Source organism: Bos taurus, chromosome 10 (genome assembly GCF_002263795.3).
Source record: "Bos taurus isolate L1 Dominette 01449 registration number 42190680 breed Hereford chromosome 10, ARS-UCD2.0, whole genome shotgun sequence".
Taxonomy (NCBI): Eukaryota; Metazoa; Chordata; class Mammalia; order Artiodactyla; family Bovidae; genus Bos; species Bos taurus.
This window is the reverse complement of record NC_037337.1, coordinates 49,673,607-49,691,123: the sequence shown is the minus strand read 5'-3', so window position 1 is coordinate 49,691,123 and position 17,517 is coordinate 49,673,607. Positions and strand designations below refer to the sequence as shown.

The following is a 17,517-nucleotide window of genomic DNA, read 5'->3' as shown; positions in this document are numbered from 1 at the left end:
TTAACCTATTTTAAATTGCCATCCTAATTATATCTTTACTGTGAAAGATAATAAGCACAAAAGAAATCTTATGTTTTGCATACAGGGTAGTAATGAGAAACTGATGAAGAAAATACAAAAGCCATTTATTGTTGATTAAATAGAATGAAAATTAAAATAGATGGTTACTCTGGATGCTTTAGTCCTTCATCACTTCCTTCTTCTAAATTCCAAGATTTAAATTCTAAGTTCTCTAGTTTATATCAGTATGGGACATTAACTCTGCTTTCTGCCCATCTCTTATGGAACAGGGCGGGGGGTGGTTTCAGAATGATTAATAGTTGAAAAAAAATTCTATCATTGCTCCGTTATTCCAATAGAACTTAACCTGAATTTTGGCACAAGAGAATTTTTTGAAATGGAGATACTTCTTTCTTTTCAGTAGCTTGTCACTTACTGAGAATTCTGGGGTCTGGTGGGATGACTTACAAACATGATTGGTGTGATCATTGGCAAGGGATAAGCCAGCTGTGTCAACTGGAAACCTTTAGCTCTCACCTTTGTTAGTATTCCATCTTCTCGGTGATTCTTCTGTAGGACATGTTGAAGAGCTAGCTGAATTTTCTGTTGCAGCTTTTCAATTTTTACCTTTTCCTGCAGCCATGAGCGATCTAAATGTGAAAACCAGACTCCTTAGTATTCTTCTAACATTCTGTCAGAAAACCCAACTCCTCCTGACTCTTAGATATAGATTATTATACCACAATACAGAGTCAGGGACTATTAGGCCACCTTCACCCCTCATTCAAAATTTGCTCCTAAAGAAGAAGAAAACTAATCTATGACACAAAACAGAGTGCTAAGCCTTTCCATTTTTACTGACATCTGAAGGAAAGGAGGGTCCTCCTCTTCCAAAAAGATAGTCATTTAAATCTAAAACCATGCTCAAACAAGTGCAAATGAAACCACCACAGCCCCTCAACACTTTCTAAAAGTTACGTTTCTGAATGAAATACTCATATCAATTCACCTAGCCATTACAAAAAATATGAAAATTGTCTTATAATTACAAGGCAACTAAACTTGTCAAGAGAATGCCAAATTAATTAAGGTTGTTAGTTTAGGATAGAATCTTTATGACTAAGAAGTCCAAAAAGAAGATAGCAAATTTTCAAAAGTAGTTATCACCAAGAGGCAGTACTGGTTAAAAATAGAGATTAAATTTAGATAAACTTGTGGATGACATCCAAATGGACTTTAAGAAAAAGGAGAAGGTTTTAAACACCACGTTATCTTGGAGATTGGTGTTAAGGAGGGCAAGCCTACTCTACCACAGCGTTTCTCTTGTTATCAGAGGTTAATTGTAGACAGGATTTTATTCAATTCTCATCTCTTAAGAGTTTATCAGAATAGCATGAGGTCTTCTTAAAATAGGACATGTATAAATGTGTGTAGCAGAGGGATTGTTACCTGAAAAACTGAAAATTAGATTTTAACAAGGATGGCAGTCTCTCTTGGTATCCCCCTGAATATCCTACAGCCATTATAAGTTGTGTACTTGTAAAAATTCTTTACCTGGACAATTGAAAAACCATTAGATTTGGTTATCTTACCTGCTGACATCAGGACAAATGCAGAAAATAATGCAATTTCATCTTCAGTCAGGTGCATAGAACATAAACTCTTTCCAAATTCAAACACAAAGCTAATAAAGTCTTCACAACCTGCCAAAATTAAAGACAGGTTAGGATTTTAGTTATTATCCTAGGAAAAAAAGATGGAAAAAAGTGAAGAGAGATCTACTAGTTGAAGATCAGGGAGAATACCAATAACATTTCTTGTAGTTTAATACTTTCAAACCTTAAAAGAAAAAATCAGTTTAGCTACCATCACCATTACTACCATCATTCACAGAGGGAACTTTAAAAAATATTGTAACTTAAGATATATACATGTATTCTTTTATTGATCACACCACATGGCACGTGGGATCTTAGTTCCCTGACCACGGATTTAATCAGTATCCCCTGCAGAGGAAGCACAGAGCATTAACGACTGAATTGCCAGGGAAGTACCATTGGCAGTAAACTTTTATTAGGTGATTACTATGTCAGGTGCTGCTCTGAGAGGATTCTTTGAGCATTCTATCAATACTACAACAGCCCTATGAAGAAAGTATTATTGTTACTACCCCACTGTAAAGGCGAGGAAACAAACTTGGGAAGAAAAGGAATGTACTCAAGATTTCACAGGTAGGAAGTAACAGCCTGAGATTCAAAGCTAGATGCCTAACTTCAGAGCCCACACTTTTAACCAACAGTCTAACAGCTATAGTCTGAGATGCTAATTTCACTCATTTTTTGTTTTCCTTGAAACAAACAAGAGTGTTAACATGCTTAAAAATGAAAACAAATGACACTTTATGGTAGTAAAACCATTATAATTATTATAGAAGTGAAAACATAGAATGAGAAAGTCCCATAAAATAAAAATCCACCCCCCAAAACTGGTTAACTTTGGTGTCTGTTGTTTCAGATTTTCATATTATGTGCATATAGTTAAATGTCAATGGGCTATTCTCAAGTATATATACCTCTCAAATATATATTCTCAAGTATATATGCCATTTAATTGTTTTTGAAATCATTTAACAACATATTTTGGATACTATCCCAATCTTAGTGACTTTATCTCACTTTATTTATAGACATCTAAAATAATTTATTTCTAAGGTATATGCCACAGTTTCACTTAACTATACTTTCTTTCCCTGATATCTCATTAACATTGTTATTTGAGGGGTATGGAAGGGCAGACTTTCAGGTCTTTGCTTGATTTTATGTAGCAAATCATATCTTCCAGTTTACTGAATAACATCCCTGCAAACCTCGTTCTTAAAATTTGGAAGGGAACTGGAAGAATATATAACATACATTTCTTTGACAACCAAATAGATAAAATCAAACTCTAGACCTTTACATGTCATATGGACACAAAGCATTTGAGCTGTGTAAATTTTCTATGGTAATTAATCAGAAAGTATTATTAACACAGGTATGCATTAGTATATAACATCCTTTAACTCTTATATCCAAAAACCCCACGATTTCCATTTTGTTTAAGAGCTATCACCCAACTCCCAATTTTTTCCCCTAGCCCTGATCTGAAGACCAAGCACCCAGAGGTTTTCTTACCTAAGGATTTGAAGACATCGGGGCTAGCATATTTCCCATCGAAGTACACGGTATTGTTCTGAGAGTCAAAGGCACGGCACATTCTGATAAATACCACCTCTAGAGAACCTAAGCAAAGGCAGAAATGGAATGGGTTATTCTGTCTTGGTGAGTTGATTTTGACCTTAGAGACCCCCTTCTGAGTCAACAGGGCTGGGCTTAGCCAATGGGCACTCAGTTACTTATCTCTTTTTTTTTTTTTTAATTTTATTTTATTTTTAAACTTTACATAATTGTATTAGTTTTGCCAAATATCAAAATGAATCCACCACCGGTATACATGTGTTCCCCATCCTGAACCCTCCTCCCTCCCCATACCATCCCTCTGGGTCGTCCCAGTGCTCTAGCCCCAAGCATCCAGTATCATGCATCGAATCTGGACTGGCATCTCGTTTCATACATGGTATTTTACATGTTTCAATGCCATTTTCCCAAATCTTCCCACCCTCTCCCTCTCCCATAGAGTCCATAAGACTGTTCTATACATCAGTGTCTCTTTTGCTGTCTCGTACACAGGGTTACTGTTACCATCTTTCTAAATTCCATATATATGCGTTAGTATACTGTATTGATGTTTTTCCTTCTGGCTTACTTCACTCTGTATAATAGGCTCCAGTTTCATCCACCTCATTAGAACTGATTCAAATGTATTCTTTTTAAGGGCTGAGTAATACTCCATTGTGTATATGTACCATAGCTTTCTTATCCATTCATCTGCTGATGGACATCTAGGTTGCTTCCATGTCCTGGCTATTATAAACAGTGCTGCGATGAACATTGGGGTACACATGTCTCTTTCCCTTCTGGTTTCCTTGAATAGTCAAAGCAATCTTGAGAAAGAAGAATGGAACTGGAGGAATCAACCTACCTGACTTCAGGCTCTACTACAAAGCCACAGTTATCAAGACAGTATGGTACTGGCACAAAGACAGAAATATAGATCAATGGAATAAAATAGAAAGCCCAGAGATAAATCCACGCACATATGGACACCTTATCTTTGACAAAGGAGGCAAGAATATACAATGGATTAAAGACAATCTCTTTAACAAGTGGTGCTGGGAAATCTGGTCAACCACTTGTAAAAGAATGAAACTAGAACATTTTCTAACACCATACACAAAAATAAACTCAAAATGGATTAAAGATCTAAACGTAAGACCAGCAACTATAAAACTCCTAGAGGAGAACATAGGCAAAACACTCTCTGATATACATCACAGCAGGATCCTCTATGACCCACCTCCCGGAATATTGGAAATAAAAACAAAAATAAACAAATGGGACCTAATTAACCTTAAAAGCTTCTGCACATCAAAGGAAACTATTAGCAAGGTGAAAAGACAGCCTTCAGAATGGGAGAAAATAATAGCAAATGAAGCAACTGACAAACAACTAATCTCAAAAATATACAAGCAACTCCTACAGCTCAACTCCAGAAAAATAAATGACCCAATCAAAAAATGGGCCAAAGAACTAAATAGACATTTCTCCAAAGAAGACATATAGATGGCTAACAAACACATGAAAAGATGCTCAACATCACTCATTATCAGAGAAATGCAAATCAAAACCACTATGAGGTACCATTTCACACCAGTCAGAATGGCTGCGATCCAAAAGTCTACAAATAATAAATGCTGGAGAGGGTGTGGAGAAAAGGGAACCCTCTTACACTGTTGGTGGGAATGCAAACTAGTACAGCCACTATGGAGAACAGTGTGGAGATTCCTTAAAAAACGAAATAGAACTGCCTTATGATCCAGCAATCCCACTGCTGGGCATACACACTGAGGAAACTTATCTCTTTATTTAAAAGGGCAGAGTTCACTAGGGTAATTAAAGACTTCTGCCTAAGCTAAAGCCTGTATTACTTAAGAGAGATTGTGTCCTGCAAAAATACAGTCTTGGAGTTGCTAGAAACACATGTGTGCGTGCGTGCTCAGTTGTGTCTGACTCTTTGCAACCCCATGGACTGCAGCCCTCCAGGCTCCTCTGTCCATGGAATGTTTCAGGCAAGACTACTGGAACAGGTTGTCATTTTCATACTTCAGGGGATCTTCCTGACCCAGGAATGGAACCAGCGACTACTGGGTCTCCTACACTGACATGCAGATTCTTTATCACTGAGCCACCTGGGAAGCCCAGAAACACATACAGTCCTGTTATTAAAACAAACAAACAAAAAGCCAGGGCTATCTCTCTGAATTCCATAAACAGCCATCTTCCTAACAACTTATCAAAACATCCTGAGGACCTGGGGCACAGAAACAAAACACAAGTGATGGTTAGGACTGGGGAATGCAGTGTGTCTTTCAAATTAATCTTTTCACAGAGAGAAGAAGCAAAATGGAGGGAATGTTTCCTTCAAATAACTCAAACATTAAAAAAAAAATTCCTTAGTTTCTGCAAGTGAAACCTGAGCTATTATCATTTGGAGAAAAACTGTTCCCGACACCTTCCTTACCAAGCATTTCTTTAATAAGCTGGTGAAAGCAGGTTAGGAAGAGATCTCAAAATTCACTTGCAAAGCACATACCTGCTTTGAGAAGCACAATTTGATCGTTTTGACATAGTTCCATAAATCCATCAATGCGTTTGGCAAACTCCACCACGTACTGTATAGCTTCTGTAATTTTGATGGCACACAATTGCCACATCACCTCCCGCTGCTGTTGAAGAAGGAAATACATTAACATCCACGGTTACCCATATCTTTGACTCAGCTGTTTTAAGTTTTCCTATTGTGTACAATCCTTCTTTGGAAATAGATTCCCAAAAGCTAGAGGATTTAAGAATAAACAGTTGGCCAGTTACTTGGGTTACAATGATTGCTCCCAAGTTCTTTCTCATCTTCTTCAATTTCTCTCTTGCCATGTTGTTAGCAAAGGGCAGGGGGGAGATGTTATGGTCATAAAGGCAGCGGAAGATGAAAGCCCATGTGAGGAAAGTCACGCATGCCGCTGCTTTAACCCTGGGCCACAGAGAGCGGGAAAGTAGAATCTCCTTTTAAGCAATTACCTGGCCTTGGGGAATTTCATACCACTTTACTTGAGGAAGAGAAGAAAGGGGAGTCAGTTACATTTCCTGTGCGCCTGCTATGAGCTGGGTGTTTTCTGACATCCTTGTCTCATTTCACTTTCACAAGAACTTTTTCTCATTTGCCATAAATGAACACAAATACTCAAAGAGGTTTCACAGCTAGGAGGTACTGGAGCTGGGATTTAAACCCCCGCATTTCTGGCTCTGAATCCTGTTTTGCACACCCTGTGGCTGTTTAATGCTTTCCTGCTTCCCATTGTAACTGTGGCTGCTGGTGCTACCTCAAAGGCAAGCAAGGTGATGTGCTGCTATTTCCCAACCTGTCGTGCTTAATGCCTTTTTATACAGCCACTCTCCAGTTTAGTTACAGGCTAACCTGGGTCCGTCTTGCTGCTCACTTACTTTCCCAATCGTAGTTTAAGGCTGTTTCCACCAATATAAGGGGGTGGGAGAAATACTCAATCAGGAGCCAGGGCTCATGGTCTAGTCCTGATGTTTTCAACCTCCAGCCGTAAGCTAAGGGATGTTAGTTTCCTTGTACGTTAAATGAAGAGGATTAACCTAAATAATCTCCACGGCACTTCCTAAACCAGCATTTCCATGATTTGGAGGGGAAATTGAAGCATTTTCTTTTCCTAAGGGCAGAATGGATAATTAAGTGTCCCCCTTCTCCAGCCCTGCCTTCGCATTTGAGTAATCTGTTGAGCAGTGTGTTTTATAGAAAAAAAATGAGTAGCAGCTGCACTACTTCTCAGTCTCATATTGCTAGATTCAGACTGGAGTTAGGATCATAGCTTCCAGATCTTTTTTTTTTAAACACATATTCTCTAAACTCCTTCTTTTTAACCTCTGAAACCATGAGGCTAAGATTATTTTACATCGACTTCCAGACCGTGAAATCTCCCATTGTGATATCGGGAAAACTCCCAACTCATTGAGGCTTTTGGAAGCAGCTTAATCTAGCCCCCTGTAGATAAATGATGGGACAAACATGTACAGTTATCAGAACAACAGAATCTCTGTGCTATTTCTGAAATTTTGCATAGTGACATTTCAGTAAGGTGACAAAGCCCCAGGAACATAATCAGCTCTGGAAGAAAGATTATTAAATAGAAATCTGGTATCTGATGAAAGACATTCATTTTTTGGTCTGTTTGTATTCAAATCTTTTCCATTTCCCAGCGTTGCCTCAATCTTAGGTAAAACTGTTCAGAGTCTACCTTGTTTTGATAATTCTCAATCTCCTCCTGCAGAAAGGTCTGCCACGTTATCTGCTGGAGCTCTTCTCTCAAGTATTGGCAAGTTTCCAGATGTGATTTAGATATATTCTGTGCAAGGTGTTCTAAGGAGAAAAACAGGAGATCACGACATGAAAAGCCATTCTTCTTTGGATAACCAGTGTTTTCCCTACTCAATTATTCAATTTAAAATGTAACAAGTATAAAGCAACAGGCTGAACCAGGTTTAATTATCTTGACATATTTAAGTAAGTAATCTGGAACGATTCTGTGTTTTAGAGCAGGAAGAAGGACAGGCAAAGCCAACATCTAACAATAAGACGGCATGCCTTCAAAGACCCTGCTAATCTTGACCTTCTGTGCCTTTACACTAGTGTCTGGGAGTAAGCAAATATCGACCTAGAAAAGTTGTGAAAAATGACTGACACAATCTCTACTTGGCATTTTTATGAAGACACATCTGCCACATACATTTATGGGGAGGGATTACTCTTGAAAAATTGGGAAATGGTATTTTGTATGACAACAATTATGTGTGGTATTTGTTTTTCCTGCAAAATTCAGAACAAGCATTGCTGAAAGCCTACCCAGTCGTTATATATATAGTGTGGTGGTTAAGAGCTGGACTTTGCAGCCAGATTGACTAGGTTGGAATCTCAGCTCTGCTATTTAGTAGTTCTGTGATTTTAGGTAAGTTACTTAACCTCTCTGTGCTTCAGTCTCCTGATATGTAAAATGAGAAAAATAGTACCTATTTCATAGAGCTTCTGTGAGAATTAAATGAGTTGAGCACTCAAAATAGAGAGGATAACACAGCATCTGTTACATAAAACATTTGTTCTCATACTGAAGTGTAAGGATTTTGGAGATATTAAAGAAATAGAAGCCAAACAAGTTTCTCAAGGAACTTATAATCTGGTGAACATGTACAGACATGCGGAAAGGACAATTCAAGACATTAGACAATAAAGCGTGAGGTTGAATTATATCAGAAGAGAAAGAAAAACAAAGGTAGTAGGTGCTATCAGGGAAGGGAGAGATGAGGAAAATTAGGCGATGCTTCTCGGCAGAAGAGGAACATTTGGACTGGATCCTGAAGAATGGGGAGGGTTTGGTAGGCAGAGGCCAGTGGTGTGAGGCAGTGGGCCAGTTCCACATTCGAGGGATGGTAATTGAAAGAACAAATATGGCATTTGTAGGAGATAGGAAGATGTGATAGAATGATGATTCAAAACAGGAATATTGGTAGGTAAGAGTCCAAATCCTGAAGGATCTGAATGTGGAGACTGAGAGTATGGACTTGACTGACAAGAGGAGTCAGTGGGATTCTCAAGGGGGAGCTCACATAAAGAACACTGTACTGGGAAACAGAACATGTAGTTCTGCCACCGGGGGACTGAAGGATGGAGAGCCTGGAGGACCAATTAGAAGGCTGCTGAAATCCAGACGTAAGGGACTAACGGCTTGAAATACGTTGCTAATAACTGTTACGGAAGGGAAGGACAATTAAAGACGTATTTTAAGGAAATCCCCTGGTGGTCCAGTGGTTAGGATTCCAGGCTTCCACTGCCGCAGGTGTGGATACAATCTCCGGCTGGGGAACTAAGATCCTGCAAGCTGTGGGTGTGGCTATAAAAAGAAGTATTCTAAAGAAAAATTGATAAGATTCCAAGAATACAAAATCATACCCCAAAGTGATCCTCTCCTTGCATCTTGAATATAGAATAAGAAAGTTATTTAAAACAATGGTGCCGAGCGCAAACTTAGGAACTAATAAGACTATTTATTTAGAAATTTGTTACTGTCTTTCTCAAACAGAATCAGACTTGTTTGTGTGAAAACAGAGCCAGGATCACGTAAATGAAGCTTGAAACTAGAATCTCCTTAGAGAAACTGAAACACAGTAAACTCAACAACCCTACTTGGCAACACACAGACATGAAAACAACATAAGTAAACATCATAAACAATAAAACACAGATGCAAGGAAAAAATACAGGAAAGAGACAGAAACTGAGAGGGGAAAGACGGAGAAACCAGCAAATTATTTGTCTTAGAATCAGTGATGCTTGTGAAGAGAAGTGGGGAGTAAAGACAAAAATAATGGGGAAGCATAAACAAGAAAATAAATGTGTAAACAGTAAACCAATTTTTATAAATAGGGGGAAAAATGATGTAGATGAAGGGTTCACAGGGAAGCTGGGGGAATCCTGGAAGGGGAAGAATGGGAAGAGGCTCTCGGTATTATCTTCCAGATCCTCCTTTTCTCTAGTTAACATGGTCAAGCATCTTCCTGTTTCATTTCATCCTAAAAATTGTCGCCCCTACCTGTTTGAGTCCAGCTTTTAGAAGCATTAACAAATGACGCAATGTTCCATGACCAGTAGAGGGCAGTGGCTGCATTCTCACCAGCTGCCTTTGATCGAAATTCAGACTTGATTTGGCAAGTGTAAGATTTTAGACACTTTCCTATTTTTAAGTCTCCATTTCAGCAAAGAAGAAAATGCTCAGATGGAGTAAAAGCTAAGGAGTTAGTGCAGTCTCTCAGACAAACAGTCTGGTATAGTGAAATACCTTGGAACTAAGAGTTGCTGCTACTGCTGCTGCTGCTGCTAAGTCGCGTTAGTCGTGTCCGACTCTGTGCGACCCCATAGACGGCAGCCCACCAGGCTCCCCCGTCCCTGGGATTCTCCAGGCAAGAACACTGGGGTGGGTTGCCATTTCCTTCTCCAATGCATGAAAGTGAAAAGTGAAAGGGAAGGTGCTCAGTCATGTCCGACTCCTAGCGACCCCATGGACTGCAGCCTACCAGGCTCCTCTGTCCATGGGATTTTCCAGGCAAGAGTACTGGAGTGGGGTGCCATTGCCTTCTCCGTGGAACTAAGAGTTAGGAGACCTCTTTTCTGGTCTGAGCTCAGTTGGGTAACTCATTTTGTGACAAGCAAATCAGTTCACTTCCTCAACCATGACTGTGCATCAGTAGAGCCAAGGTCTAGATACTTCAGATAGAAAATCCTGTCTTCTAAGTCACAGATTTTCATAGTGGGATGGAACTTTAGATATTATCTGGTCCAAATCCTCCTCACTTTGTAGGTAATAACATTAACAATGATGATGAAAGATGACACTGAGGTAGAGTTTACTATGTGCTATGTGCACATATACACACACACATACATATACACGTACACAGTCATACACACACACACACACACACATTTTATCCTTAGTCTTTATGACAACAAATCTAGGGAGAAAGATACTAATGACAATTGTACTAATTATCCCCATTTTACAGATGAAAAAACCAAGCAACAGTGAGGTTAAGTGACTTTCAAGGTGTCATAGCTGGCAAGCGGACAGTGATTCAAACATATACAAAAGCTCCAGAATCCATGCTCTGAATCTTTACATTCCATGGGTAGGGAGATTGCAGCTTACAGAGATAACGTGACTTATACTAGGTTGTACAACCTACAGCAAAGCTAGAATCACTCACATAAGCTGACTTCTTGTCTCATGCTTTGCCCAGCTGTCTCTCATAGAAGGCTTTAGTAATTATAGTAATAACTGCAATTAGCTGTTTTATTTTTTATTTCTTTTTCTTTCTTTTTTTTACTACACCACTTGGCTTGCTGGATCTTGGTTCCCTAGCCAGATCTGTTTGTGTGAAAACAGAGCCAGGATCACCTAAATGAAACTTGAAACTAGATCCTCTAACCAGGGATGGAACCAAGGACCCACGGCAGTGAAAGCACCATGTCCTAACCGCTGGCACGCCAGTGAATTCCCGAGTCAACTTTTAAAAAAAATGAACATAGATTGTTTATCTGGAGTATGTAACTCAGGTACTAAGTGTATTGGGTGGGCCAAAAAGTTTGTTTGGGCTTTTCCATAAGACGTTACAGAAAAACCCCAACAAACTTTTTGGCCCACCCAATACATAAAGGGCAAAATTTCACAGCCAGAAAGTCAGATATATTTCACTAAAAGTAATGGAGTGTAGATACTATTACGGAAAGAATTGATCTTAGGATATGTTAATTTACAATTTTTTCCAATTGCACAAGTGGTTTCATTTGTTTCAAATCTAATGACAAAATTTAGCCTAAAATGAAGTTTTTAGTTAAAGAAAGAGCAGGGACTTAAACCCTAAAGGAAATGTCAGGGAATTTTTGGAGAGCTTTATTTTGGAGAGCATTAGCAAAGTCTTTGACCACTTTTAAGCCACTCTTAACCCCTCAAACAATTTTACACATGTAAATGGGACAGAAAATCAGAACCCCATTACATCCTTTTTCCAGTTAAATTCTTGTTTAGTTTTGGGTTTGCAGAAAATCCTGATGATGACTTAATTTTATTCATTGTGGGAAATGCCACAATACATGTGAACAATCCCTAGTTTAGGAGAAAGTGGAGAATGGAGGAAAGCACAGGGCTCCCAGGCTCACTGGAGGTGACAGCTATGGAAGAGGAAAGAGCTTGGTCAGGGAAGAGGGGCTGGGGAGGCTGAGTGCACTTTCAGCCCAAGTGCCACGTTCAGGAGCCACACACAGGCCAAGCCGTGTGGGTTACCTCCGGGTTGAACATCCGACAAGCAAACAGGAGAGATTCACTCGTATTTCTCATCAAGTGGAAGCACACCTAAAGTGAGTCAGGTCATCTTTCATGATATCATGTCAGCTTTCAATCAAATCCTTATTCATTTCTGAAAATTTTACTTTCATTACAGCTCTGCTTAAGGTTCAGCCAACCAAGATCTCATGACAAAAACGGAAGGTTTTTGTTCTAGTTCAAGAAAAAAAAAAAAAAAATCAAACCTACCTCTGCTCAGCTTGGCTTCTAGTTCAGAGGTTTCTCTGTTAATCAAAAGAGCTGTGCTACACCTTTAATGCTGTGCAGTGGTTAAAGACCAGGCTTAAAATGTCCCTGCTCTTGAGGATTTAAATTTAGACCCATAAAAAGGTGCTTGTGTAAAAACCGTAAAGAACATTCAATTTGTTATATTTGGAGAAAGATTTTACTGGAAATATAAATTTCACTTAAAAACTGTTTTGTGGGGTACAGAGGTAGAGGAAACCATCTAAAGAACACAACCGTTATTTCTGTGAACCAAGGACATCTGTGCTCAAGTCAGAACCTGCTGGTTCTTTTCCATGTTCAGTCTTCCTTCTCTCCTGGTCTTCACTTAGTCACCCCCACAGCAACTAATTGAAATATCCCAGAGGATTATAACCTTGTATGAGGAACCACGGGGTGAAACAGATCAATTTCGCAAACAGCAAAGGTCCTTATCAAAGTTTCTCTAATAATAGTGCTGTACTTAAAAATCGATTAAATATAACAGAGGATGTTATAACACGACTCCCTTGAAATGAAAAGCTTTCTATTGTCTGTGCTAACATTTCTAGGTCACATCTCCCAAGAAGCACCAATGTCACAGGAATGAGGAAATGACAGTTTTTTTTTTTTTTTTTTTGCATGGTGAGTCTTCTATGGAATACATCAGTTTTGTCATTAACATCCATCACCAAAATTTTGGAAAGTAAAGAAGCCAATTTCCCTTTACTGTTTATAGACTACATCACAGTTGCAAAGGTGAGATGCATACAGGGACTGGGAAGTGATGTAAATGCCGAGTGGGATGGACCCATGGAAAGGTGGGAGGCCTTGACTGGTACCAGTTGGTTGTTGACATTTACAAATACTGACCCAGTGTAATCAGATCATTTTTCTCCCCTCCCACAAGAAACTGAAAATCTGAACTTTCAGATGGAATCCTCCAGGTTTAAATTTTTAGCAACTAATTCAAAAATTGAAAAGCTCTGCACTGGTTAAAAAACCATGTTTATGGGCCAGGTTAAGTTGGTGGGTTGCCATTTTTATAACTTCCAGTATAAATCAATACTTAGAATATAATGAAAGCAAAGGAGTTGGTGGGGCCATTCCCTGAGCTTATAGTTTTCTCTGGAATTTAAGACTGCTTTAAGTTCATGTTGTCTCAGCTCCGAAGCTGAGAGGTCGGTCAGTTTCTTGGACATGTGACGGGAGACAGTGGATAGAGAAAAGCAAGGGGAAAGGTAGAATTATGAAGTGCTTCCAAGGGAGACTACCCTGCTGGCTCAGACGGTACAGAATCCTCCTGCAATGCAGAAGACCTGGGTTTGATCCCTGGGTTAGGAAGATCCCCTGGGGAAGGGAATGGCTACCCACTCCAGTGTTCTTACCTGGGTACTTCCACGGGCAAAGGAGCCTGGAGGGCTATGGTCCATGCGGTCACAAAGAGTTGGACATGACTGAGCAACTATCACTTTCACTTTCCCAATGGTAAAGGTGACTTGCCCTTCTGCTGCTGCTGCTGCTAAGTTGCTTCAGTCATGTCTGATTCTGTGCAACCCCATAGACGGCAGCCCACCAGGCTCCCCCGTCCCTGGGATTCTCCAGGCAAGAACACTGGAGTGGGTTGCCATTTCCTTCTCCAATGCATGAAAGGGAAAAGTGAAAGTGAAGTCGCTCAGTTCTGTCCGACCCTCAGCGACCCTATGGACTGCAGCCTACCAGGCTCCTCCATCCATGGGATTTTCCAGGCAAGAGTACTGGAGGGGGGTGCCATTGCCTTCTCCAGAATTGCCCTTCTAAATGCATGTTTTGTTTTTTTTTTTCTGTGGGGCATGTGGGATCTTAGTTCCCTGACCAAGCATTGGAAGCGCAGTCTTAACCACTGGACAACCAGGGAAGTCCCTAGACGCATCATTTTAATATCATAACTTAGAGGAAAGTCAGACATATCCCATTTCCTTCAAAGGCATCAGTAGTACATCCCAATGGAAACACAGAAGCCATTACCTAGTTCTGCCATGGACACAGTTGGGGAAGTCTCTCCATTGGTGAAAGAGCAGTAGGGGAAGAAGCCTGATGCTGGTGTGTAGTCACATATGGGTTCTGGTTTGATTCCATTGATATCAAGACCTGACTGGTCCGGGGAAGGCTGTATGTCCAGGTAGAAGCTGCTGACGGCAGAGTCTGCCTTGCTGCCCTCGGGGGTGTGCCCGTCGATGTAGTTGCTGAGGTCATCGTGAAGCTCCGTGAGCCCGTTGGCCGAGATGTTATAGGTGGGAGTCAGCGGCTCGGCCTCTCCAGGCTGCTGTTGGTGGTCTCGCTGCTGCTGCTGCATCCGGTGCTTCTGTACTTCTGCATACAAGCTGTCTCTCTGCTTTTTCGACATGCGGCCAAATTTTACAGCTGGAAGAAAAAAGCCAAGCCACACCATATACAATATGTTTTTCTCCATGATCCTCTCTGGTATGCTTTAGGACTTCCTTTGAAGTTGCAGATAATTTTAATCAAAAACCACATAACCACCAAATAAGGACATGATCCAGAGGTGAAAATGGTCCTACCTCACATAGGCTTGCTCCACATCCCTGACAGCAAAGATACATCCTGGAGGAGCTAAGTTTCAGAAACAGACCCAGGGCTGGTAGAAGAGACCTAGAGCAATGATCAGCTTGGTTTTCATGCTGTCACATAACCCTATGCTCAGTGGGAGCTACTGGACTGCGGTTTGATGGGTTTGTTCCCTCTCGACCCAGGCAGTTGGTCTAGACACTTCTTTTCTTAGTGTTCAGACTCGAGCACAGGGATGCACAAACTCACCGGTCTACATCAGGGCACAAGCAGTCAAATCTCCACATGCGTTCATTTCACTAATCCGTACACTTAGATGAGTTTCTTTCTGATCAAATAGCCAAATCTGGGGCTTCCCGGAGCAAGCTCAACAGACTGCATGAAGCATTTGCAATTCCCTGGGTTACACCTCTGAGTGTACCCCTCGCCTGCTCCTGGGTCATGTGGCCCCTTTGAAACCCTTGGACCCATCTTAAAAGGATACGTTCTGCTATTCTCATTGAGCCTCAAGTGAAAAAGAATATTAGGATTTTGGAAGTGGTAGGCATGGACAGAGGGGCCTGGTACACTGCAGTCCATGGGGTCGCTAAGAGTCGGACACGACTGAGCGACTTCCCTTTCACTTTTTACTTTCATGCATTGGAGAAGGAAATGGCAACCCACTCCAGTGTTCTTGCCTGGAGAATCCCAGGGACAGGGGAGCCTGGTGGGCTGCCGTCTATGGGGTCGCACAGAGTCAGACACGACTGAGTGACTTAGCAGCAGCAGCAACTGCAGCTCTGGGGAAGATCCCTGCCAGGAGAATTTGTGTTCGCAGCCCTTCTCTGTGCCATGTGTCCCCACGTTTAAAGTGGAACAGTGACTGGAGTAACTTTCCAGTTCACTTAGCATTTCAAATGATTTCTCTTGAAACATCGAGATAACTGAGAAAAAAAAAAACTCTGTGATTTCCTGGTCTGAACTCCCCCACTAACCCATTTATTTCTCAGCCTAAGTAGGTATAGATAAAGCCTCTGGCGGAGGGACTAAGATCTCCTGATTATGGTTAAATTTACACCCGACTGGGTAGATGAATTCACACATTTGACCATCAACAAAATTCTGTGAGTCTTGGGGCAAGAGGCAGGGTAGATGGAAGTGAAGTTGGGAATCAGTGCCCAGCCCAACTTGTGGGATCCTTTTCCTGCCAAGGAGGATGTGGTTTCCTTTTGCCTAGAGGAAACAAGTGAGCAGGATTCTGGGCAACTTCCAGTATCCATGGCTCAGGTGACAAATTGGGTGGGACTTGTTAGATAGCAGTCAGGCTGATGTGGGCTATGAATTTCAGGCCTAAAACTGTCGTCGTTTAGTCGCTAAGTCACGTCTGACTCTTTTGCGACCCCGTGGACTATAGCCTGCCAGCATCCTCTGTCCATGAGATTTCCCAGGCAAGAATACTGGAGTGGGTTGCCATTTCCTCCTCCAAGGGATCCTCTGGAACCAGGGGTTGAATCACGTCTCCTGCATTGGCAGGTGGATGCTTTGCTGCTAAGCCACCAGGGAGGCCCTGTCTAAAATTGTATAAGCCCCCAAATTCACTCCAAGCCCACAATAACATGAGCTGTCACTTATATACAAAATCTTCACAAGGCATACTGAAGGTACTTAATTCTTTTTGAAAAGAATAGTCTAGAATCCCCAAAGGGATTAATACCTCTAATTAATAGGGGGAAACTGGTTCTGCCATGACTCTGAATTGTGTTCTCTTTTCTTAATGTTAAAAAACAGTAATCACACTATCCCCTAAGTGAAATAAATGGATCAGGTTTTTGTTTTTTGGCCACAGCACACAGCTTGTGGGATCTGAGTTCCCTGACCAGGGATCAAACCCATGGCCCTTGTAGTGGAAGCATGAAGTCCTTACCACTGGACCACCAGGGAATTCCCTGGATTAGGTTTTGAGAAAATGCACACCCATCTGTGATTTTTTAACTTACAGACTCATAAGAGATAAACCTAGTTGTGTGAGTTCAGGGCCACTGGAAGTTGAAATCTGTAGAGTTGCATATCACAGGAATTTCAGAGGATATGGTGTAAGTTTTATGACTTGCATCTTCTGATCCGCAAAACTTCCCTTTGCTTCTACAAATTCTAAGAGGCAATCCTGTGTACAACTTGTGCCTGGGTAGGTCCACAGGCCCGAGAACTTCTGATTCTAGGGAAAGCAGACACTCAGAACACCTGTCTAGCAGCCTGAAAGGTTTTTCAGACCCTTATTTTTCCAGGGTCTGAAACTCCACTGGAAGTGATGTTTCCTTCAGAGGGATCTCTCACGGTAGCCAACCAGCCAGTATATTCAGAAAAGTCCTTAAACTGTATCTACTGTGCTATCAGCCCAATTTTCTTATATAAGAATAGCCTTGAAATCTGGTGTTGATTATTTAGTGCACTGAAAACAATTTTCCAGGAAGATCCTAAACTGTTTTGCAACTGTTAAAATAGCTTGTTTTAATGAAAAGAACATTTGTCATTGAGGCCTGCTTTGCACTATTTCCACACATACTGGATGTACAAATATTTGACTTTGGATCCAGTTAGCATAACAGCTAATGCGTCCCAACTGCCAATAAGCTGACTAG

General features: G+C 40.9%; 1 protein-coding gene across 6 annotated transcripts in view; it reads right to left on the bottom strand.

Moving 5' to 3' along the window:
* Positions 1 to 17,517, bottom strand: part of RORA (RAR related orphan receptor A) — an 809,950-nt gene that overhangs the window by 11,250 nt on the left and 781,183 nt on the right. For all 6 annotated transcript variants that reach the window (NM_001192861.1, XM_059890518.1, XM_059890517.1 and 3 more), the window contains 6 exons: positions 14,339 to 14,734; positions 7,475 to 7,596; positions 5,752 to 5,884; positions 3,174 to 3,281; positions 1,593 to 1,703; positions 538 to 650 (listed from right to left, as the gene is read on the bottom strand). In NM_001192861.1, coding sequence (NP_001179790.1) covers positions 538 to 650; positions 1,593 to 1,703; positions 3,174 to 3,281; positions 5,752 to 5,884; positions 7,475 to 7,596; positions 14,339 to 14,734 — 983 coding nt within the window. The remainder of the gene's footprint in view (positions 1 to 537; positions 651 to 1,592; positions 1,704 to 3,173; positions 3,282 to 5,751; positions 5,885 to 7,474; positions 7,597 to 14,338; positions 14,735 to 17,517) is intronic.